Source organism: Pan troglodytes, chromosome 22 (assembly GCF_028858775.2).
Source record: "Pan troglodytes isolate AG18354 chromosome 22, NHGRI_mPanTro3-v2.0_pri, whole genome shotgun sequence".
Classification (NCBI taxonomy): Eukaryota; Metazoa; Chordata; class Mammalia; order Primates; family Hominidae; genus Pan; species Pan troglodytes.
Genome location: NC_072420.2, coordinates 46,842,117 through 46,866,479, shown reverse-complemented (window position 1 = coordinate 46,866,479; position 24,363 = coordinate 46,842,117). Strand labels below are relative to the sequence as shown.

The 24,363-nt window shown below is 51.7% G+C and overlaps 1 protein-coding gene across 2 annotated transcripts; it reads left to right on the top strand.

Moving 5' to 3' along the window:
* The first annotated feature begins 817 nt into the window (after positions 1-817).
* SPATC1L (spermatogenesis and centriole associated 1 like) lies at positions 818-22,271 on the top strand. Of its 2 annotated transcripts, none has more exons than XM_063803586.1 (4): positions 818-921; positions 14,943-15,293; positions 21,352-21,503; positions 21,714-22,271. In XM_063803586.1, exons 2-4 carry the CDS (start codon positions 15,212-15,214, stop codon positions 22,038-22,040), a joined length of 561 nt encoding a protein of 186 aa, XP_063659656.1. In that variant the 5' UTR covers positions 818-921; positions 14,943-15,211; the 3' UTR covers positions 22,041-22,271. The 2 variants fall into 2 exon arrangements, with proteins under 2 accessions (XP_063659656.1, XP_001145501.1); XM_001145501.7 differs by having other exon boundaries at positions 852-2,411.
* The last annotated feature ends 2,092 nt before the right edge of the window (positions 22,272-24,363 follow it).

Here is a 24,363-nt window from a genome sequence, read left to right as displayed (position 1 = left end):
GAATGTTGATAGGTCCGTGGCTGGAGAGTACCTGACGTCAAGAGAAGGTTTCCTTGGAGCGGGAGGAAGAGGGCATTTAAAATATGATGGGAGGAGCCAGGGCAGGAAAAGCCATTCAGGGCCCCTCGGGCTCACAGCGGGGGGCGCATCCGTGACCCACCCCTCGCTTCTCTCTCTGCCCTGCATCCTGCACGCCCTGCATGCCCTCGTCAGTGGGCTGTGGCTGGGCCCCCGTTGTCTTGATCTGAGGTGTGAGCCCCGTGGTGCAGCACCAGGCTGGTTGGGTTGTGTCAGGAACGCTCGGGGTGTAGAAACCTCCTTTCCCCACAAAGCCTGACTTGAGACTTTCTCTGCTAGAAGCAACCTTCCCCTAATCTGGCCGCCCGGGCTGAATGAAGGTGGTGTTCTCCCGGGGGCATCTGCGCCTGAGTGCCCTTGGTGGTCCTGAGTGCCCGTCACAGGGCTGGAGGTGTGGCCGGCCCACTGGGTTGGTGGTGGTGGGTGCCCGTCACAGGGCTGGAGGTGTGGCCGGCCCACTGGGTTGGTGGTGGTGATGGGTGCCCGTCACAGGGCTGGAGGTGTGGCCGGCCCACTGGGTTGGTGGTGGTGATGGGTGCCCGTCACAGGGCTGGAGGTGTGGCCGGCCCACTGGGTTGGTGGTGGTGGGTGCCCGTCACAGGGCTGGAGGTGTGGCCGGCCCACTGGGTTGGTGGTGGTGATGGGTGCCCGTCACAGGGCTGGAGGTGTGGCCGGCCCACTGGGTTGGTGGTGGTGGGTGACCGTCACAGGGCTGGAGGTGTGGCCGGCCCACTGGGTTGTGTTTTCTGCCCTACGGCCCTTCCCACAAGGATGAGATGACCCATCTGTTGCATCCCGGCTGCTGATAAAACAAGACCCTCGGAGCCAAGAAACAACACTGAGGTGATTTACTTTCCCAAGTAATTGAAGCAGGGAGTCAGGGTGGATTTCAAGACGGTCGCACTGACTGAGGACAGACGCCTGCTCTAGCAGGACCCCGTGAGCCGCAGCCCTGTGTGACGGCCCGAGGGGCCGTGGCCATGGGTTGGGGGCGTCCTCAGTTACGTGCAGGCAGGAGCAGTGCAGTCAGGAACAATTAGTGTCTTAGACACGGGCACTTGTGGTCTGAGGGGTGGACATGCACTGCTGGACCCTTCTCATCAGGGAGTGAGGTCAGCAGGTGGCCTCCAGCCCAGCCCTCAGGGCCACCCAGCGCTCCAAAGCATGTGGGAGCCATCGTGGGGCTGCCTCAGGCTGGTCTCCCCACCCTAGGCTGGTCTCCCCCCGAGGCTGGTCTCCCCACCCTAGGCTGGTCTCCCCCTGAGACTGGTCTCCTCCCCCAGGCTGGTCTCCCCCACAAGGCTGGTCTCCTCCCGCAGGCTGATCTCCCGGCCCAGGCTGGTCTCCCCCGCAGGCTGGTCTCCTCCCCCAGGCTGGTCTCCTCCCCCAGGCTGGTCTCCCCCACAAGGCTGGTCTCCCCCACAGGCTGGTCTCCTCCCCCAGGCTGGTCTCCCCCTCAGGCTGGTCTCCCCCGCCAGGCTGGTCTCCCCCGCAGACTGGTCTCCCCAACAAGCTGGTCTCCCCACCAGGCTGGTCTCCCCCACATGCTGGTCTCCTCCCACTGCCCTTGCCAGTCCCTCCCTCCTCAAATGTGGGTGCCAAGGACGGATCCTGATGAACACCTGCACATCAGTTGCCGCCCCGGGTGCCAGGGTCCACAGGAAGCTGCACTGGGAACCCTGTGTCCTGGGCAGGTCCTATGGGAAGTGCAGCCCACGTGTTACTCGGGTGAAGGCAGCGTCCCCACCCAGCTTGAGGACACCACACAGGGTGGACACCCAACCCTGGCTGGGCCGCTCAAGGGGGAGTGGCTTGGACGCCCCCCTTGGAGTACAGTCCCCACATCCCGTACCTGCCTAATGTCCTTGGCATTCTCGGGCCCCGGTCATAGTGTGGGAGTGGCTGCCTGTGCACGCCACGGGCCTCCAGCTTCACTGCCTCAACGGGGCCATGAGCCATCGCGGGGGCAGGCAGGGGTGCTGGGCACCTTATCACTAGGGCAGTGACATCACAAGGCGTGGAAGGCGGCGGTGGCTACGGAACTCCGTGCCTGGGCTGTTTCTATGGTGCCTGCGGGCTCTGGGCTCCCACCTCCATGGGGCTGCAGGAGCCGTGAGGGACAAGGAGGGACGCACCCGCCATGGCTGAGGGTGGCGAGCTGATGAGCCGGCTCCTGAGCGAGAATGCGGACCTGAAGAAGCAGGTGCGCCTCCTGAAGGAGAATCAGATGCTGCGGCGGCTGCTCAGCCAGAGCTGCCAGGAGGGCGGCGGCCACGACCTGCTCCCACCCAGGGCGCATGCCTACCCCGAGGCCGGCTCCCCCGGGAGTGGAGGTGAGGCGCCGCCCAGCTCAGATGGCCTGGTAGATGGGGGGGTCGCGGGATGCCTGCTCCCCGGGAGTCGAGGGTGGCGGCCAGCTCCCTGATGCGGGAGGTCACCGGCACCTTTCACACCCTCAGGTCTGAGTAAAGCAAGCCCAGGTGGTGGGTTCTGCTGTTGCCCTCAGGTGAGGCCCCTCCCCTCCCCTTCGGTCGCTGGCGAAGTGGGAGTGGTCAACCGCTGGCAGGTGGACTGGTCAGCTGCAGTCATGGAAGTGTCCCCATAGGGGTAGAGCAGGTGGTGCGCAGGCTTGTGGGCCTCCAGGGCCCCAGGCAGCTCTTCCAGGCTGGTCCTGGCTGGCAGTTTGCTCTGCTGCGTGTGTCTCTTGTCCTCCTGGGTCAGGGGCGAGGGGGGTGTCAGACCAGCCACACAAGTCCCATGAGTGCTGTGTCCCATCCACTCATGTCCCCGGCCAGAGCCAGGCCAGCCCCATGGTGGGAAGGTCCCACTCTGGGGAGGCCTCAGAGCCACCGGCCAGGGGAGCGGGTAGGGACAAGTGGGCGCCTGTCCCTGTGGGGGTGGGAGTGTGGAGCCATGATCCACTCACCACATAGCATTGACTCCAGCCTTCTGTGGCTTTTTACTGAAAAAAGTACATATATAGGGTTTGGTCACTTTCTGCAAAGTAGTAGGCTTTATTCTAAAAGTTTTGGGAAAAACATTCCCCGTTCCTGCATGTGATTTGGGGTGGGGCTGACAGGTGTACCCTTGACTTTTCGTTGGGTTGGTGGGCAGAGGACAGAGTCCCTGACCCAGCACTGCCTGGGATTCCCACGGCCAACCTCAGCTTCCCACCCGGCCGGGCCCGGAAAGGACCTGGTCAGCCTGCCTGGTCCTGGACGATGGAGCAGGCAGCCTCGCCAGTGCCCGTGAACACTGCTGTCTGCGAGCACGAGCCATGCCCGGGAGGCCAGCTCTGCCACTCACCAAGGGGCCGCTCCAGCACCTGTGCTGGGGGTGGGGGGGGTTGCTTCCTGAGTCCTTCTCAAACGCTGGCCACCACCCTCAGATGTGCACTCTGAGCAGGCGCAGTGTGCAGGAGGCACTCTCCGCAGCCAGGCCCCAGGCCCTGCTCAGAGCTCCATGGACAAGCCTGAGAGTGAGCATGTCTGGAAGCAAAGAGGGGAATCCATGGCAGCATCCCCACACCTTTGGTCTCTGGTGACAGGCAGGGGCTCCTCGCAGGGAACTGGGAGGAGAGCACCTCACCAGGATGTGCGGGGACAGTGTGGCTGGGGAACCTGGCGCCTGGGGGCCATGCTGTGCGAGGCCCCAGGTTCTGCGTCTCCATCAGCGGCCACTGAGCCCCACACTCACCACAGGGCGTTTGCTGGGCAGACCTGTGCTTACGGTGCTGGGCCACGTGCAGGGTCCCGTTCACAGCACTTGTGAGGCCCGGGCACTGTGGCTGCAAAAGGGCCCTTAATCTGTTTGGTGCGTGTGGACCGCCGCAGGCTGCGTGCCCTGGGCTGCATTGCTGTCCTCCTCCTCAAGAAGGAATCACCCTGGGCCAGACCTCAGGGCTGGACAGAGTGCTGGTGCCTCCCCTGGCAGGAGAGGGGCAGACCCTCGACCCTTGCCCAGGCTGTGCAGTCCCCAGAGGGACCCTTGTCAGGGGCTGAGTCAGGGCGGGGTCTCCATGACCACGGCTGCTGCCCCTGCCCTTGGGTCACCTTGGCAAACTCAGGTCTTGCTGGACACGGGTCTTGGGAGGAGCCTCAACCCGAGGCCAGCAGGCCTTCCACAGAGGGCCTTGGAGCCCCCGTCACAGGGTGTGGGGCAGGCTCAGTGTGGCCCGTGCTGGCAGCGGGGAGGGGCCTGGACAAGACCACCCTCTAAACTCTGCCACTTGAGTGGCAGCGTGTGGTGCACCCTTAATGCTCTGGGCCTCAGCATGTGCTTGGGAATGTACCTGGGGCTGTGGGACGCTGCATTCAGGACCAGCCCTCAGCAGAACTGGGGTTGGGAAAACCAGCACTGAGCTTCTGCAAAAAAGGAGAAGTTTATAAGCAAAGGAACCACCACCAGCAATGTTTGCATGTTGCCAAGACTTCCTTAGCATCTGTGTTCAAAACAGGATGAGTAAAAACCTGCTTTTCGTACGGATTCAACAACACGTGCTCATGGTAAACTTATAAACGCCGTGGAGGGTGCAACGTTTAAGCCTCAGGCCACGCCTCCGGCCCCCTCCGCAAAGGCAGCCACAATCAACGTTCTCTTGGGTTTTCTCTGGAACTTTGGTGGAGATCTGTGTGTCTGTCTGTGTATCTTTTTGGTCCACCTACACGGGATTGTGCTGTTCTGCAACTTGACTTTTCCCCCTTAACGATCCATTTCACGGCATTCCCCACCAGTCCTTATCTGCAGATCTCCCCGGCACACCTGAACACTGGGCTCCTTCTGTGGGGGCCCCAGGCAGGCAGCACTGTTCCCAGTTCTCTGCGACCGTGGATGCCGCTGCCGTGGGTGGCCTGCGCAGGCACCCTGTGGCTTTGTGTAGGGGATCCCACACGTGGGTCCTCGGGTCAAAGGCTGTGTGCATTTGAAATGTTGAAATAGACACTGTGAAACGCTCTCCGAAAGGCCCCTACACCCCACTGATGGAGGAGGAGGGCACTGCGCCGGCATGGTTCCCACGTCACAGGAGGGCTCATCTGTCCCCGTCGGCTGGGGAGCAAGGTCCCCAGGTCTTCTCACCCAGGTTTACAAGTGAGTGACGCGAAGGGCCAGTGGGAGCAGCAGTCCTCTGCCTCCCCTCCCAGCTGCCCCATCTCGTCTCCCTCGGGATCGTCCTGGTCCCTCCAGCACTGCCACGATGCCACTCGCCATGTCTCCACTGGAGAGGTGTCCCCTGGAGGACAGCCAGGCCCCCCCAGATTGCCCACTCGCTCCCTAGTTGTTGGTGGTGGATTGTCGGATGATTTCCAACAGTGGTGAGGATTCTCTATGTGCAACTCCTGGTCACTCCTTCCGTCTGACGCGATAGAAGATTGTCCCTGTGTTGTTAGGTGTACTTTAAAATGGCCCTGCAATATTGCCGATTCGGATGAACCACAATGTAATGAATTCTCCCTCAGTTTGAAATTAAAGTTTTTCTTCCCCTTGAGGTAAATAGCACCACAAAAAAGGTTTTAAGAATTTTTATATTTAAGGTTATTTCCATTGGATTTCTTTTTTTGGTGTGTGTGTGATTTTTTTTACTTTTATGGAGATGGGATCTTCTATGTTGCTGGTCTTGAACTCCTGGGCTTAAGGGATCCTTCTGTCTCGACCTCCTAAAATGCTGGGATTACAGGTGTGAGCCACCGTGCCTGGCCCGTTATGTTTTTCTCTTTTTCAGACAGGGTCTATGTTCCCCAGGCTGGAGTGCAGTGGCAATGATCATGACTCACTGCAGCCTCGACCTCTGGGGCTCAAGCAATCCTTCTACCTCAGCCTCCTGAGTAGCTTGGACTACAGTGCTTGCCACCATGAGCGGCTAATTAAAATTTTTTTTTTTTTTTTGTAGAGACAGGGTCTCCCTATGTTGCCCAGGCCAGTCCCAAACTCCTGGGCTCAAGCGATTCTCCCACCTTGGCCTCCCAAACCATTGGGATTACAGGCTTGAGCCACTGTCCGGCTGGATTTATTTTTAAAAAATAGAATCATTGATTCAGAAGGCAGGAGTAAATGGTTTTTTTGTTTGTTTGTTTTTGAGACACAGTCTGGCTCTGTTGCCCAGGCTGGAGTGCAGTGGTGTCATCTTGGTTCACTGCAACCTCTGCCTCCTGGGTTCAAGCGATTCTCCTGCCTTGCCCTCCCCAGTAGCTGGAATTAAAGGCACACACCACCATGCCTGGCTACTTTTTGTATTTTTAGTAGAGATGGGGTTTTGCCATGTTGGCTAGGCTGATCTTGGACTCCTGACCTCAGGTGATCCACCCACCTCGGCCTCCCAAAGTGCTGGGATTACAGGCATGAACCACTGCACCTGGCCATGTATTTCTTTTTAAAAAAACTTTTAAGTTCAGGGGTACAAGTGCAGGCTTATTACATAGGTGAACTTGTGTCATGGGAGTTTGTTGTACAGATTATTTTGTCACTCAAGTATTAAGCCTAGTACATTAGTTATTATTCCTGATCCTCTCCCTTCTCTCACCCTTCACCATCTGGTAGGCCTCAGTGTCTGTTGTTCCCCTCTATGTGTCCACATGTTCTCATTGTTTAGCCCCCACTTATAAGTAAGAGCATGTGGCATTTGGTTTTCTGTTCCTGCATTAGTTTGCTGAGGCTAATAGCTTCCAGCTCCATCCATGTTCATGCAAAGGATATGATCTCATTCTGTTTTTTTTTTTTTTTGAGATGGAGTTTCACTCTTGTTGCCCAGGCTGGAGTGCAATGGCACGATCTCGGCTCGCTGCAACCTCTGCTTCCCGATTTCAAGCAATTCTCCTGCCTCAGCCTCCCAAGTAGCTGGGATTACAGGCATGCACCACCATGCTCAGCTAATTTTGTATTTTTAGTAGAGATGGTTTTCACCATGTTGGTCAGGCTGGTCTCGAACTCCTGACCTCAGGTGATCCACCTGCCTTGGCCTCCCAAAGTACTGGGATTACAGGCATGAGCCACTGCTCCCGGCTGATCTCATTCTTTTTTATGGCTGCATAATATTCCATGTCGTCTATGTACCACATTTTCTTTATCCAATCTACCACTGATGGGCATTTAAGTTGATTCCATGTCTTTGCTATTGTGAATAGTCTGCAGTGAACATATGCGTGCATGTGTCTCTATAATAAAATGATTTATATTCCTTTGGGTACCAGTAATGGAACCCAACCAGTAATGGAATTGCTGGGTTGAATGGTATTTCTGTTTTTAGGTCTTCGAGGAATCGCCGCACTGTCTTCCACAATGGCTGAACTAATTTATGCTCCCACTAACAGTGTATAGGCGTTCTTTTTCTCTGCAACGTTGCCAGCATCTGTTGTTTTTTGACTTTTTAATTATAGCCATTCTGACTGGTGTGAGATGGTGTCTCATTGTGGTTTTTATTTACATTTCTTTAATAAGCAGTGATGTTGAGCCTTTTTTCATATGCTCGTTGGCTATATGTATGTCTTTAGGAAAGTGTTCTGTCCTTTGCCCACTTTTTAATGGGGTTGTTTGTTTTTTTCTTGTAGATTTCTTTAAGTTCCTTATAGATGCTGAATATTAGACCTTTGTCAGATGCATTAGTTTGTAAAAATTTTCTCCCATTCTGTAGGTTTGCTGTTTACTCTGTTGATAGTTTATTTTGCTGTGCAGAAGCTCTTTAATTAGATGCCATTAGTCAATTTTTGCTTTTGTTGCAATTGCTTTTAGCATCTTTGTCGTGAAATCTTTGCCCATCCCTATGTTCTGAATGGTATTGCCTAGGTTGTCTTCCAGGGTTTTTATAGTTTTGAGTTTTACATCTAAGTCTATAATCCATATTGAGTTGATTTTTGTATATGGTGTAAGGAAAGGGTCCAATTTCAGTCTTCTGCATATGGCTAGCCAGTTATCCCAGCACCATTTATTGAATAGGGAGTCCTTTCCTCATTGCTTGTTTTTGTCAGGTTTGTTGAAGATCAGATGGTTATAGGTGTGCAAACTTATTTCTGGGTTCTCTGTTCTGTTCTATTGATCTATGTACCATGCTGTTTTGGTTATTGTAGCTCTGTAGTATAGTTTGAAGTTGGGTAGTGTGATGCCTCCAGCTTTGTTATTTTTGCTTAGGATTGCCTTGGCTATTCGGGCTCTTTTTTGGTTCCACATGAATTTTTAAACAGTTTTTTTTCTAGTTCTGTGATTAATCTCAATGGTATTTTAATAAGAACAGCATTGACTCTATAAAATTACTTTGGTCAGTATGACCATTTTTATGATATTGATTCTTCCTATGCATGAACATGGAATGTTTTTCCATTTGTGTAATCTCTGATTTCTTTGAGCAGTGTTTTGTAGTTCTCCTTGTAGACATCTTCCACCTCCCTAGTTAGCTGTATTCCTAGGCATTTTATTCTTTTTGTGGCAGTTGTGAATGGGAGTTCATTCCATTTGATTTGGCTCTTGGCTTGATTGTTGTTGGTATATAGGAATGTTAGTGTTTTTTGCGCGTTGATTTTGTATCCTGAGACTTTGCTGAAGTTGTTTATCAGCTTAAGAATCTAGGTTGAGACTATGGGATTTTCTAGATATAAGATCATGTCATCTGCAAACAGGGATAGTTTGATTTCTTCTCTTTCTATTTGGATGGGCTTTATTTCTTTCTTTTGCCTGATTGCTCTGATCAAGACTTCCAATACTATGTTGAAATAGGAGTGGTGAGAGAGGGCATTCTTGTCTTGTGCCAAGTTTTGAGGGGTTGAGTTTTGATGTTGGTTGTGAGTTTGTCATACATAGCTCTTACTATTTTGAGGTATGTTCCTTCAATACCTAGTTTATTGAGCATTTTTAACATGAAGGGGTGTTGAATTTTGTTGAAAGCTTTTTTTGCATCTATTAAGATAATCATATGGTTTTTGTCTTTAGTTCTGTTTATGTAATGAATCGCATTTATTGATTTATGTTGAACCTACCTTGCATCCCAGGGATAAAACCTATTTGACTGTGGTGGATAAGCTTTTTGATGTGCTGCTGGATTTGGTTTGCCAGAATTTTGTTGAGGATTTTTGCGTCAATGTTCATAAAAGATATTGGCCTGAAGTTATCTTTTTTTGTTGCATCTCTGCCGGGTTTTGTTATCAGGATGATGCTGGCCTCATAGAATGAGTTAGGGAGGAGACTCTCCTCCTCAACTTTTTGGAATAGTTTCACCAGGAATGGTACCAGCTCTTCTTTGTACATCTGGTACAATTCAGCTGTGAATCCATCTGGTCCTGGCTTTTTTTGGTTGGTAGGCTATTTATTACTGACTCAATTTTAGAGCTTGTTATTGGTCTGTTCAGGGATTCCATTTATTCCTAGTTCAGTCTTGGGAGGGTGTATGTGTCCAGGAACGTATCCATTTTTTCTAGATTTTCTAGTTTATGTGTATAGAGGTTTTCATAATATTTTCTGATGGTTGGTTGTATTTTTGTGGGGTCGGTAGTAATATATCCCTTATTTCTGATTGTGTTTATTTGAATCTTCTCTCTTTTCTTCTTTATTAGTCTAGCTAGTGGTATATCTATTTTATTAATTTTTTCAAAAAACCAGCTCCTGGATTCATTGATGTTTTGAATGGTATTTTGTGTCTCAATCTCCTTCAGTTCAGCTTTGATTTTGGTTATTTCTTGTTTTCTGCTAGCTTTGGGATTTGTTTGCTCTTAATTCTCTAGTTCTTTTAGCTGTGATGTTAGGTTGTTTGATTGAGATCTTTCCAACTTTTTGATGTGGACATTTAATGCTATAAATTTCCCTCTTAACACTGCCCTAGCTGTGTCCCAGAGATTCTGGTATGTTGTATTTTTGTTCTCATCAGCTTCAAGGAATTTCTTGATTTCTGCCTTAATTTCACTGTTTACCCAAAAGTCATTCAGGGGTGGGTTATTCAATTTCCATGTAATTGTGTGGTTCTGAGTGAATTTTTTAGGCTTGATTTCCAACTGGGTCCGTTTTCATCTGAGAGATTGTTTGTTATAATTCCAGTTGTTTTGCATTTGCTGAGGAGTATTTTGCTTCCAATTATGTGATTGAATTTAGAGTGTGTGCCATGTGGCAATGAGAAGAATGTATATTCTATTGTTTTGGGGTGGAGAGTTCTGTAGATATCTGTCAGGTACATTTGATCCGGTGCTGAGTTCATGTCCTGAATATCTTTGTTAATTTTCTGTCTCAATTATCTGTAATACTGTCAGTATGGTGTTGAAGTCTCTCACTATTATTATGTGGGAGTCTAAGCCTCTTTGAAGGTCTCTGAGAACTTGCTTTATAAATCTTGGTGCTCTTGTGTTGGGTGCATATATATTTAGTGTAGTTAGGTCTGCTTGTTAAATTGAGCCCTTCACCATTGTGTAATGCTCTTCTTTGTCTTTTTTGATCTTCATTGGTTTAAAATCTGTTTTGTCAGAAACTATGATTGCAACCCTGCAATCATAGTTTTCCATTTGCTTGGTAGATTTTTCTCCATGCCTTTATTTTGAGCCTATTTGTGTTATTGCATGTGAGATGGGTCTCTTGAAGACAGCATACCAATGGGTCTTGGTTCTTTATCTAGCTTGCCATTCTGTGTTTTTTTGTTTGTTTGTTTTTTTGAGACAGAGTCTTGCTCTGTCTCCCAGGCTGGAGTGCAGTAGCACAATCTCGGCTCACTGCAACCTCTGCCTCCTAGGTTCAAGTGATTCTCCTGCCTCAGCCTCCCAAGTAGCTGGAATTATAGGCACCCAACACCATGCCTGGCTAATTTTTGTATTTTTTAGTAGAGATGGGTTTTCATCATGTTGGCCAGGCTGATCTTGAACTCCTGGCCTCAAGTGATTCACCTGCTTCAGCCTCTCAAAGTGCTGGGATTACAGACATGAGCCACCATGCCTGGTCTGTTTGATGACCTTGAGGTTTTGATTGTGGTATAAGGTGGATTCAGCCAACTGGCTTCATTTATGGAATATTTAAGGGGCCAGTGCCCAGCTGCCAACTCCTGGACTCTGCATGCTCTAGCTCTGGGGGACTTGTTTTGGGCCCTGACTTTGTTCTCTGGCTCCTTGAGGTTTGGAATCCACTGCACTGGGAGGCTGAGGTACTGCAGCTACAGCAGAGTGGCTGGCAGATGCAGAGTGCCTGCCTTCCTGTGGGGGTTCACCACAGTGGTGGAGGCAAAGCAGCTGGGGTGGGGATGGGGGACTCCTGTTGGAGACTGTGTGCAGTTACTCTGGAGGTACTATAGGCATGGGTGGGGTGCTGGTTGGCACAGGTCTAGGTGCCTTTTCTGTGCCCTGCAAGCAGCAGTGATCGCTCAGGGTGGGGGAGGATCCACTGTTCTCTGCTCAGTGTTAGGTCAAAGGCAGGGTTCTGGCGGGTATGGGGCTTGCTGGCTCTGTGTCTGCCAAGGCTTCATCTGCAATGGAAGTCTGTAGGGAAAGGGGAGGCCCACTGAACTCCTGCATGCTGGTGGGGGAAGGAAATCAAAACCCACCTGTGCAGACATCAGCAGAGTGATGTGGGGAGTTGCCTGGGCCCAGGGGAAGCTGCAATATGAGGAGGGAGCAGGCAGGCTGGTGTGTGGCCGTCGGGGCTGCCTCACTGGAGCTCTCCACTGGCCAGGCACAGTCTGCCGGCACAGAAGCTATGGTGAAGACCCCCAGGGCACCCAAGACTGCCCTGCAAGCAGGCATGGCCAGGCTGGGGCCCCAGGAGAGGCCAGCAGACGAAGGGGTGCTCAGGTTGGACTGGTCCCATCTGATGGGTAAGACCACCCTGCAGAGAACAGGTCTGACAGTTTCCCTAGGCCCAAAGTCTCCTGTGGGAGCAAATCAAGCCTGGGGGACGGCCGTCCCTGGCTGTGTTCCTGCACCAGACCCTCTGGGTTCCGCTTCAGCTGGCTGCTGCCCCCACCACTTCTCTAAGCAGCTCTCCCTGCCAACTAGAGTGTCCATGGTGGGCGAGGGGTCTCCCCCAGCTGGGGTTCCAGAGGCCCATGGCAACAGTGGGTTGCTCCTTGCCCGTTTAACTCCCCCATTTCCCCAGAGCCGTTGTGGGTCCAAAAATGAGCACCAGTGCTCAGTAGTCCCAGGCAGGTTCCCAGCTTTCTCCCCTTCAGCCCAGCTTCTGTGTGCTCCCTCCATCTGCCCTCAGCACCTTCCCTCTGAAGATGTGTTAGAAGCTCACCAGTCATCTCAGGCCCTCCGTGGGAGCTGTATCATCTGGCTGCATCTGGCCGGCCATCCCGCCCTTCCGATCCACATGAACTTCTTATTTCTGTCTTTGTCCTTATTACTCAGAACTCGGGCCTTGGCCTTGACTTTCATGGGGCCTCCTCCAGGGAAGGTGAGAGAGGGTTTTGGCCGCATCCTGGTCCTCCTGACCAGCTGTGGGAAGGACCAACGGTCCCATCTGCCCAGAGGAGGGAGGTTTGCACAGGCTGGATGCTGTGGAAGAGTCCTTCCTGTTCTTATTTTTGGAAAACAGAAAATTTGAGAAATGGCTCATCTTGTTCGGTGTTTGTGAGCCTATCTCTGTACCAGTGGAGGTAACTCAGCTTCTTGCCAGGGACCGTATCTGGTATCTTGCTACGCTGCACAGCCACTGGGTCCCGCACACCCTGTCTCTTGCTCTCCACCCCACCGCCTCGTGCTCTGCACACACCCCTGCCTCGTGCTCTCCACCCCCATCTTGTGCTCTGCACACCTCCCCGCTTTGTGCTCTGCACAACCCCCGCCTCATGCTCTGTGCATCCCCCGCCTCACGCTCTGTGCATCCCCCGTCTCACACTCTGTGCATCCCCCACCTCATGCTCTGTGCATCCCCCGCCTCACGCTCTGCACTCCTGCCTCATGCTCTATGCACACTCCTGCCTCATGCTGTGTGTTCTTGATCATGTTTGGATGAGACTTTGTGCAATTATTTTTGGCCTGGCCATGGTTTTTTTTTTTTTTCTGGGGGTTATCTTTGTAGGAATTTGACATCAGAGTTGTGACAAATTTTGAAACCTAATTGAGCATCTTTTAACCTCTTCTATGGTTCCAGCCTCATTTGTATGATATCGGGATTATGACTTGTTTGGGAACTTGGCACACTCACCCACAGACCATCCAGGCCTGCCGCCCTCTGGGGAATAATCATTTCATAACTTTTAGATTTTCCTTCTTTGTGTATTGGTTCATTTAGGTTTTCTACTTCTTATTGAGTCACTTGAAAGTAATTTTCCAGGCTATCTCCTTTTATTAAAATTTTAATTAATACATAATTGTACATAATATTCCTTTATAATTTGAAAAGTGTCTGGGGTGGAGGCCTGAGGACTCCAGGCCTCCCACGTGGCAGGAGGCCGGGCACACACTGATGACTTTGCTTCTTTCGAACTTTTTTTCCTTGGAAAACATTTCAGAGGGAAGATTAGTTGGTTCCTTTGTAGGCACACTTTTTTTTTTTTTTTTGAGATGGATTCTTGCTCTGTCGCCCAGACTGGATTGCAGTGGCACGATCTTGGCTCACTGCAAGCTCCAGTAGGCACATTTTAAGGTATAATTTTTTGATATGGCTCCGAACACTTTCTCTAATATGTATTTGCTTTATTGCTAGGAGAATACACATGACATGGAGGTAGAATAGAATTTCATAAGCCATAAAGGCATAGATAAGCTAAATTTGACCAGGGATTGGGGAAATGCCACATGACCTCATCAGCCTGGTTGGGGAATATTCAGTCCTCATGAGGGTGTGGGGCCAGGAGGTGTTGGTGGGCATGGACCCTCCCCCTTGGTGTGGAAAGCAAAGAAAGTGAACACACCTGAGCCCAGCGTCGGACCACAGAGGATGTTCACAGAGCAGGAGGCTCCTCCCCATCCACAGAGGATGTTCACAGAGCAGGGAAGCTCCTCCCCATCCACAGAGGATGTTCACAGAGCAGGAGGCTCCTCCTGGACCACAGAGGTTGCTCACAGAGCAGGAGGTTCCTCCCCATCCACAGAGGATGCTCACAGAGCAGGAGGCTCCTCCCCATCCACAGAGGATGTTCACAGAGCAGGAGGCTCCTCCCCATCCACAGAGGATGCTCACAGAGCAGGAGGCTCCTCCCCATCCACAGAGGATGTTCACAGAGCAGGGGGCTCCTCCCCATGCACAGAGGATGTTCACAGAGCAGGGAGGCTCCTCCCCATCCACAGAGGATGCTCACAGAGCAGGAGGCTCCTCCCCATCCACAGAGGATGTTCACAGAGCAGGGAGTCTCCTCCCCATCCACAGAGGATGCTCACAGAGCAGGAGGCTCCTCCCAGGAGGCCGATTACAGCTGTGTGTTTGCACGGAAACATGGAAACAGGCCCTGTCCATCAATAGGGCAAGGGTTAAAAATTCAGTGTGTGTGTCTGTATGTGTGCTCATGTGTACAGGGGTGCCAGGAAACAGTGAAATGAACCAGGTAGCTACCAGATGGCTCAGCGTGCATAAATCTCAACGAGATAACGCAGCAGCAAAAAGTTCAGTTGCAGAATAAAATGTGTGGGGTGCTACCATTTATGTGCAACTTAAGCATATAAAAGTCATTCTCCAGTGTGTGTGGGCACACAGCCAGGCAGGAGGCACACGGAGGCCTGCCCGCTTGCTGTGCCCATAGACGCAGTGCTCCCACGGGCAGGATGGGCACCTGTGGCCACTTCACCACATCCAGCTCCTCCTTTTACACCTGAGGCCTGAGGGGAAGGAGGATGCTCTGAAGCCAGGGAAACCCCGGCAGGTGTTGAAGCTTGGGGTGGGGAGCATAGGGTTTGTTAACATGTTCTTTATACTTCCCAGGAATGTTTTAGGAGCATCAGCCTGATTTCTCTTCCCTTTCCTCCCCGCCTCAGTTCCAGATTGCGGAAGGTTCACGAGTGTTGCCGACACGGCCGCCCAACTGCAGATATCCTCCCTGGAGGACCTGCTGTGCTCACATGCCCCCCTGTCCAGCGAGGACGACACCTCCCCGGGCTGTGCAGCCCCCTCCCAGGCACCCTTCAAGGCCTTCCTCAGTCCCCCAGAGCCGCATAGCCACCGAGGCACCGACAGGAAGCTGTCCCCGCTCCTGAGCCCCTTGCAAGACTCACTGGTGGACAAGACCCTGCTGGAGCCCAGGGAGATGGTCCGGCCTAAGAAGGTGTGTTTCTTGGAGAGCAGCCTGCCCACCGGGGACAGGACCAGGAGGAGCTACTACCTCAACGGTATGGCCGGGTGCGGGGGCACCTGGGGGGGCCCCCAGTGCAGGCTGGCAGCTGTGGGGAGGGCATGACTGGGTGGTCAGGCAGGGCCGTTTCTCCATCCAGTCACACAGAGTGGAGGGAGGAGAGCCAGGCTGGGAGGCTGGGGTCCAAGGCTGTGTCTGTCCTAGTCTTTTGTCCATCTTTAAAGATAAAATGGGTTGCTTATCTTCTTCTTGGGAAGTTGTGAGAGTTCTTTATGTGTCTGGATATGAGTCCTTTTTTGGGTGTATGTTTTGCAGATATGGTCTCCCACTCCATGGTTTTTCATTTTCATAATAATGTTTTTTGATGAGCAAAACTGTTTAATTTGATGATGTCCAATTTATTGATTTTTCTTTTGTATTTTATGCTTTTTATGTTCAGTTTAAGAAATCTTTGCCAAGCCCAAGGTCACACAGATTCTCTCCTGTGTGTTGTTCCAGAAGTTTTATAGTTTAGGTTTTACATGTAGGTCTCTGATCAATTCCAAGTTAATTTTCATATATGGTGTGAGATTTGCATGTAGATATCCACCTGAGGCTCAGGCCAGCCTCCCACCTCAGCCTCCCAGGTATCTGGGACTACAGGTGTATGCCACCAGGCCTGGCTAATTTTTTGGTTTTGGTTTTTGTTATTGTAGAGATGGGATTTTGCTACGATGCCCAGGCTGGTCTTGAACTCCCGGGCTGAAGCAATTCGCCTGCCTCGGCCTCCCAAAATGCTGGGATTACAGGCATGAGCCACCATGCCTGGCCTGTCAATTTTATTTATCTTTTCAAATAACCGATTTTTTGTTACATTGATCTTTTGTATTGTTTTCTTCATTTAAATTTCATTTATTTCTGCTCTGATCTTAATTATTTTTCTTCTAATTTTGGATTTGGTTTGCTCTTGCATTTCTAGCTCTGTAAGATGAATCATTAGCTTGTTTATTTGAAGTTTTTCTACTTTTTTGATATAGGCACTTATAACTATAAACTCTTAGCACTTACAGCTATAGCTCTTAGTATGGCTTTTGCTGAATCTAGTACATACTAGGTTTTGGTGTGTTGTGTTTCCATTATCATTTGTTTCAAGACATTTTTAAAATTTCCTTCTTAATTTCTTCACTGATGCACTGGCCATCCAGGAGCGTATTGTTTTAATTTCTATGTGTTGGTATAATTTCCAAAATTCCTTTTGTTATTGATTTCATTTTATTCCATTATGGTCGGAGAAGATACTTGATATAATTTCAATTTTTTTGATTTTTAAAGACTTGTTTTGCAGCCTAGCATATGGTCTATCCTTGAGAATGATCCATGTGCTAATGAGAAGCAGGTGTATTCTGTACCTGTTGGATGAAATGTTCTGTAAATATCTATCATGTTCATTTGGTCTACAGTACAGATTAAGTCTGATATTTCTTTGATTTTCTGTCTTAAAGATCTGTCCAAGGGTGAAAATGCGTATTGAAGTCTCCAGTTACTATTGTATTGGGGTCTGTCTCTCGATTTAGCTCTAGTAATATTTGCTTTACATATCTGGGTGCTCCAGTGTTGGGTGCATATATATTTATAACTGTTATATCCTCTTGCTGAATTGACCCCTTTATCATTATATAATGACCTTCTTTGTCTCTTGTTATAGTTTTTGTCTTGAAATCCACTTTGATATAACTATGGCTGCTACTGCTCTTTTTTGGTTCTCATTTGCATGGAATATCCTTTTCTATCCCTTTATTTTCAGTCTGTGTGAGTCTTTATAGGTGACGTGTGTTTCTTGTAGGCAGCAGATGGTTGGGTCTTGTTTTTTTTTATCCATTCAGCCGCTCCGTCTTTTGATTGGAGAGTTTAGTCTATTTACATTCAAAGTTTCTTGGTTGTTTTTGACCAAACTCACACACCATCATTCATCGATTTGACTGTGCTGTAATTTTTTTTTTTTTTTGAGACAGGGTCTCACTTTGATGCCCAGGCTGGGGTGCAGTGGTGCAATCTTGGCTCACTGCAACCTCCGCCTCCTGGGTTCAAGTGATTCTCATGCCTCAGCCACCCGAGTAGCTGGGATTATAGGTGCCTGCCACCACGCCCAGCTAATCTTTGTATTTTTAGTAGAGATGGGGTTTTGCCACATTGACCAGGCTGGTCTCAAACTCCTGACCTCAAGTGATCCGCCCACCTCAGCCTCCCAAAGTACTGGGATTACAGGCATGAGCTACTGCACCTGCCTATTTACATTCAAAGTTATTATTGATAAGGATTTACTCCTGCCATTTTGTTATTTGTTTTCTCATTGTTTTGTGGTCTTCCCTCCTCTTTATCTAGAAGAGTTTGTGTTGAATTGGTGTTATTTATTCCTTAAGTGGTAGAATTCACCGCTGAAACTACCCGAGCCTTGAATGGTCTCTGTAGGAACATTTTCCCCCTACAAATTCCATTTTATTGATAATATCAACTGAAATTAAGGCTGTTGAGACAAATAATTCGATAAAGGTTTATTGGAAGCCAAATGTGAGGATCAACCCAGAGGAACACACCAACAAAGTTGAGAGTGTTCTGGAATCTAAGTCAGAAGGTTTCTATAGGAGAGGCTAGGAGGAGGGAAAGGACTCCTCATACTCATGTTGTCCTTTTCTTTGGAGGGTACAACACAGAGGTTACAAGCATTGGCTACAGATGACAACATACAGGTCAACACATCTCTGTGCAAGACAGTCAGTAAACCTTTATGATTCAGGAATAAATCAGCATCTTTTCAGTCCATTAATCAGCACATCAGCAATCTGAGGAAATCATGATAAGATTCTTTACTCGGGGACCATTAATCATAAGACCTTCCCAAGCAGGCCAGTTTGGAAGTCTGTTTACTTTTAAACTGTCAAATGTGACCTGTAAGGTTATCAGATATAAGGCTATTCAGAGGATCTATTTCTTCTTGAGTGAACTTTGGTAGTTTGTGTCTTTTAAGGAATTGGTCAATTTCATCTAGGTTGTCAAATTTATTGGCATAAAGTCATTCCTAATACTTCCTTATTATCCTTTTTATGTCTGTAGAATCTGTGGTAGTGGCATCTCTAATTTCTGCTAGTGGTAATTTTTGTCTTCTTTCTTTTTTCCCCTAAGTCTGGCTAGAGGTTTATCAATGTATGGCCTTTTTCCTTTGAAGAATAGGTTTTTGGCTGGATCTTATAGAGTCCAGGTTGGACTAGAAATCATTTCTAGAACCTATACTAGAATCATTTCTCATCTATAGGATGTTTCTTCTACCTCATTTTTGCCTTGGTGGGGGGATGGGAGAAAGAGCTTGATTCTTTTTTTTTTTTTTTTTTTCTTGAGATGGAGTCTCGCTCTGTCGCCCAGGCTGGAGTGCAGTGGTGCGATCTCGGCTCACTGCAACATCCACCTCCCGGGTTCAAGCCATTCTCCTGCCTCAGCCTCCTCAGTAGCTGGGATTACAGGTGCCCGCCACCATGCCTGGCTAATTTTTGTATTTTTAGTAGAGATGGGGTTTCACCATGTTTGCCAAGCTGGTCTCGAACTCCTGACCTTGTGATCCACCCACCTCGGCCTCCCAAAGTGCTGGGATTACAGGCGTGAGCCACTGCACCTGGCCAAGAGCTTGATTCTTGATGAGAGAAATACATTGATACAGAAGGAGGAGATTACACCTGCTCCTCCACGCCCCTCATTGGCCCTAACACACTTCTGTGCAGTGTGTTGACATACCTCTTCTGCAGTCTTGAAAAGTGATTGGGAAAGAAATACACTGAAAACTACAAACATCACTGAAAGGAATGAAAGAAGACATAAATGACCAGGCACGGCGGCTCACACCTGTAATCCCAACATTTTGGAAGGCTGAGATGGGCAGATCTCTTGAGCCCAGGAGTTCAAGACCAGCCTCAGCAACAGGGCGAAACCCCATGTCTACCAACCCCCCACCACCCAAGTTAGCTGGGCGTGGTGGTGCATGCCTGTAGTTCCAGCTATTCAGGAGGCTGAGGTGGGAGGATCACTTGAGCCCAGAAGGTAGAGGTTGCAGTGAGCTGAGATCATGCCACTGCACTCCAGCTTGGGTGACAGAGCGAGACCCTTTCTTCAAAAAAACAAACAAACAAACAATAAATAAATAAACAGAAAAACATCTTGTGTTCACAGATTAGAAGACTTTATATTGTTCAAAAATCAATCATTTTGATATGGATTACATTGGATCTGCAGATTCATGCAATCCCAATCAGAATCCTAGTGGCTTCTTTACAGAAATTGACAAGCAGAAACTGAAATTCATATAGAAGTGTAAGGAACCGGAATAAGTAAAACGATCTTGAAAAAGGAGAACATTGAGGGACTCATACTTCCCAGTTTCAAAATTGACTATAAAACTTACAGTTAACAAGACTGTGGTACTGCCATAACGATGGACATACAGATCAATGCAATGGAATGGGAAGGTCAGAAATAAACCTGTACATAGATGGTTTTCAACAAGAGTGCCAAGACAATTCAGGAGGGACGGAATACTGTCTAATACGTGGTGCTGGAACAAAGAGATATCCACATGCCAAGGAATGAAGCTGGGCCTTACGCCACACCACATACACAAATTAACTCAAAATGGATCAAAGACCTAAGAGGTCTCAAAGAGCTGAGGCCAGAAAACCTGTAGAAAAGCCATAGGGGTAAATCTTCGTGACCTTGGATTTGGCAATGGATTCTTAGAGATCACATCAAAAGCATGAGCAAAAGAGAGAAACAGACAAATTGGACTTCATCAAAAGTAAAACAAAACAAAAAAACAAAGTTTTGTGTTTCAAAGGACAGTATCAAAAAAATGAAAAGCCAACCCGGAGAATGGGAGAAAACATTTGTAAATTGTGCATTTGAAATGGGACTAGTATGCAGAATATTGAAGAACTCTGACAATTCAACAGTAAGAAGACAAACAGTCCAATGAAAAATCACTACAGGAGCTGAATAGATATTTCTCCAAAGAAGATACAGTATATAAATGGCCAATAAGCACGTGAAAAGATGCTCGAATCACTAGTCGTTAGTGAAATGCAAATGAGATACTGTTTCCCGTCCTCCAGGAAAAAGATGGACAAGGTCATGTGCTGTTACGGACTCGGATGCCATCAGAGGCTGTCCTGGGGAGGGGGGTTCGGAAGCAGGTTTTGTGGGAGCATTGCCGTCTCCTAAGTAATGTCGAGGAAGTAATTAAAGTAGAATGTCCTGGGCCAGGCGCGGTGGCTCACGCCTGTAATCCCAGCACTATGGGAGGCTGAGGTGGGCGGATCACCTGAGGTCAGCAGTTCGAGACCAGCCTGGCCGACAGGGTGAAACCCCAGCTCTACTAAAAATACAAAAACTTAGCTGGGTGTGGTGGCACGCGGCTGTAGTCCCACTACTCTGGAGGCTGAGGCAGGAGAATCGCTTGAGCTGGGGAGGCGGAGGTTGCGGTGAGTGGAGATGGCGCCACTGCACTCCAGCCTGGATGACAGAGTGAGACTCTGTCTAAAAAAAAAAAAAAAAAAAAGTCCTGCCAACCCATTGGTCCTCTTCTCAGAGGTAGGAAAGAATGAAGCAGTTTTATTGAATAAACATTAAAGCAGCCTTTGATGCCCAGAGGTTGCCAAGACAGAAGAACTCTCCCCTTCCTCCCAGCCAAGCCGACGGCCCTGTTCCACGGGCGTCCTCACTGGAGGTGACCCGTCCCAACTCACACCTCCAGGGCCGGGTTCCTCTGTCCTCGCAGGGGCCGACGCTGGGGCAGACTCCCCCGTGACAGGGGACCAGTCCCCACCCCCGAGATTAAAAGGTTTACCTCATCGCAAAGGGACAGAAGGGACCGAGGACAGGGCGAAGGGAAGGCTGGCTTGCCCTTTGGCACTTTAAGAAGCTCCTTTTCTTTCAGATTCTATTTGCCGGACAGTGGGGGGTGGCGGCAGGTGGGGGGAGGGGGGTGGAGGAGCCGCCCCCCACGTGGCCGAGGGCACCCTCGAGGGCAGTGGATCCTCGCTCTCCCCTGACCTTGTCCCCGGCCTTCCCTCCCCCAGAGATCCAGAGCTTCGCGGGCGCCGAGAAGGACGCGCGCGTGGTGGGCGAGATCGCCTTCCAGCTGGACCGCCGCATCCTGGCCTACGTGTTCCCGGGCGTGACGCGGCTCTACGGCTTCACGGTGGCCAACATCCCCGAGAAGATCAAGCAGGTGCGCCCCGTGGGGAGGGCGCGGCCAGGAGGGTGCGGGGCGCTCGGTCCGTCCCTGTGAGGCCCCCAGATCTTGGCTCCTGGCCGGGCACTGTCCGCAGGAGGGGACCCCGGGGACCCAGACGGGCGGGGCAGGGGTCGGCCCTGGGCCTGGAAGTCCCCGTCCGAGGGCCCCGAGCCCCCCACCCCCATCCATGCGCTGCGCCCGCAGACCTCCATCAAGTCTCTGGACGGCTCCGTGGACGAGAAGAAGCTGCGCGAGCTGACGCAGCGCTACCTGGCCCTGAGCGCGCGCCTCGAGAAGCTGGGCTACAGCCGCGACGTGCACCCGGCGTTCAGCGAGTTCCTCATCAACACCTACGGAATCCTGAAGCAGCGGCCCGACCTGCGCGCCAACCCCCTGCACAGCAGCCCGGCCGCGCTGCGCAAGCTGGTCATCGACGTGGTGCCCCCCAAGTTCCTGGGCGACTCGCTGCTGCTGCTCAACTGCCTGTGCGAGCTCTCCAAGGAGGACAGCAAGCCCCTCTTCGCCTGGTGAGCCGCCCCGCGCCCGCCGCCTTGCCTGCGGTAAACGCGTTTGTTCCAACCCGGGGCCGCGGTGCCTCCTGCGCGTCCCCCCGGAGGGGAAAGGGCCGCGTCCCCCGCGCGCGAGGCCAGAGAAGGCCCCTCTCCCACCGGTGCTGGGCCCCGACCGCAGCCCGCCGCTGCCCGCACCTGCGGAGTGCTTGTCGCCCCTCATTAAAATCATCCGTTTGCTTGTCTGCCTTTACCTCTGGCTCTTTGAGGGCGAGGAGGGCGCCTCGGCCGCTGCTCCGCCTGCAGGAAGCGCCGCTCAGTGCTCAAGGAGGGAAGCCAGGAAGGAGCCGCAGCCGGCAGGGGCCCCTCTCCCCCCTTCCGCTTCCGCCTCCCCCACCTACCCCTCCCCCTCCCCCCTCCCCCCTTCCCCGTCCCCCCTTCCCCACCTACCCCTCCCCCGGGCCTCCGCGCCCACCCGCTTTCCCGCCCGGGACGGCGAGTCCTGTCCCAGTTTGGGTTTCCCCGAATGCCGAGCTGGGGCAAGGACTTGGTTCTGGCGGATGGTTGCGCACCCCTGCCGGCAAAATGGAAACGCAGCCCCTTGTTCAAAAGCGAAGAATTCGAAAGGGCAACAGCCGCGTTACAGTGAACCCGGACCTTAGGGCTGAGCAGTGGCAACGCAGGCGGGAGAGCGCCTGGGAGTCCCGAGACCGTGGGGGTGCTGGGGGTGGGCGAGGACAGGGGAGCCCCGGAGACCATGGGGGTGCTGGGGGTGGGCGAGCGCCGGGGAGCCCCGAGACCATGGGGGTGCCGGGGGTGGGCGAGCGCCAGGCAGCCCCGAGACCATGGGGGTGCCGGGGGTGGGCGAGCGCCGGGGAGCCCTGGAGACCATGGGGGTGCTGGGGGTGGACGAGCACAGGGGAGCCCCGGAGACCATGTCAGGTGCACCTTGCACCATCCCGGAGCGGGGAGCTGGGGAACTGACCCATCAATTCCCCTCCCCCTGGGTCATCTCCCTGCCGGAGGCCGGAACAGCGAGAAGACGGGCCCTCAGTGAATTGGCGGGACCTTGGGGCTGAGGAGATACCCAGTTCCAAAGTGCCCTGGAACGAGGGGCATTTACCGTGTCTCAGGGGAGTCTTGGCTCATGCTGCACAAGCCAGCATGCTCAGCCTGGTCCTCACACTGTCTCAGCAATAGTGGCGAGGATGGCAGGGCTGTCACACATTAACAGTTCAGAGCTCGATGGAGACTGCTGGGGACCCCACTCTGGCTGGTAGCTACAACATTCAGCTCCCAGGTGCAGATGGGCTGGATCCTGGGGTGCGGGCCCAACCTCATGCCCGGCAGACGAGGGGCCCGCTGGCCTGGGAAGCTCTGGCTGGGTGCTGATTTCTGGCCTTACCTTTGAGGGTGGCCTGTGGCCACACCGGCAGTGGGCTGGCCCTGTGGCTGGGCGCTGATTTCTGGCCTTACCTTTGAGGGTCGCCTGTGGCCACACCGGCAGTGGGCTGGCTCTGTGGCTGGGTGCTGATTTCTGGCCTTACCTTTGAGGGTCGCCTGTGGCCACGCCGGCACTGGGCTGGCTCTGTGGCTGGGTGCTGATTTCTGGCCTTACCTTGGAGGGTCGCCTATGGCCACGCCGGCACTGGGCTGGCTCTGTGGCTGGGCCAGGAGCTTTGGGCCCCAGGCCTAGGGCTGCAGCCACACAGTCTCGGCCAGGTGGTCCATGCCCCCTTCCCCTCGGTGCCAGCGAGTGGATACTTCCAGCAAGCCTGGGATAGGAAGGGCTGTGATGAAACGCACCAGGATTTATTTCAGTTGGGTGTGGTGGGATACAGACACAGGACCCCTGACTTTAAAGGACAGTGTGTCACAAAGTACTGCAGACCCAGCTGCTTAAACCACAGGAGGGCACGTACCGTGCCACACAGGGCCGCCCGGGGCGGGGCGCCGTGGCAACAGGACGCAGAAGGCGAGAGGGGAGAGCATGGCCAGAGGCTCTGTGGGGGTTTCCCTGGGAAGAGAGGCCAGGGAGGGTAGGCACGAAGGAGCAAGTTTAGGATTGGACAGGTTAATTTCCCTGGGCTCCGGGCTATGGGGTGGTGTCTAGTTGACCACCGTCCTGCCCCAGGGTGATTGAGGGCAGAGGAACATGGGTTTGGTGAGTGAGTCAGATAAGGGGTGGTTGGGTTTACAGGCTCCAGGTGGGTTGGCTTGTGCATTAAAGGGGAGCTCTGTTTGCAGGCACCTTTTGCTGTCTCTAGGAATTAGCCAGCCCTGGGAGGGCAGTCTCCACCTAGCCAGTAAGGCCCCCGAGAGGTCAAAGCATTGTAAACTAGAAA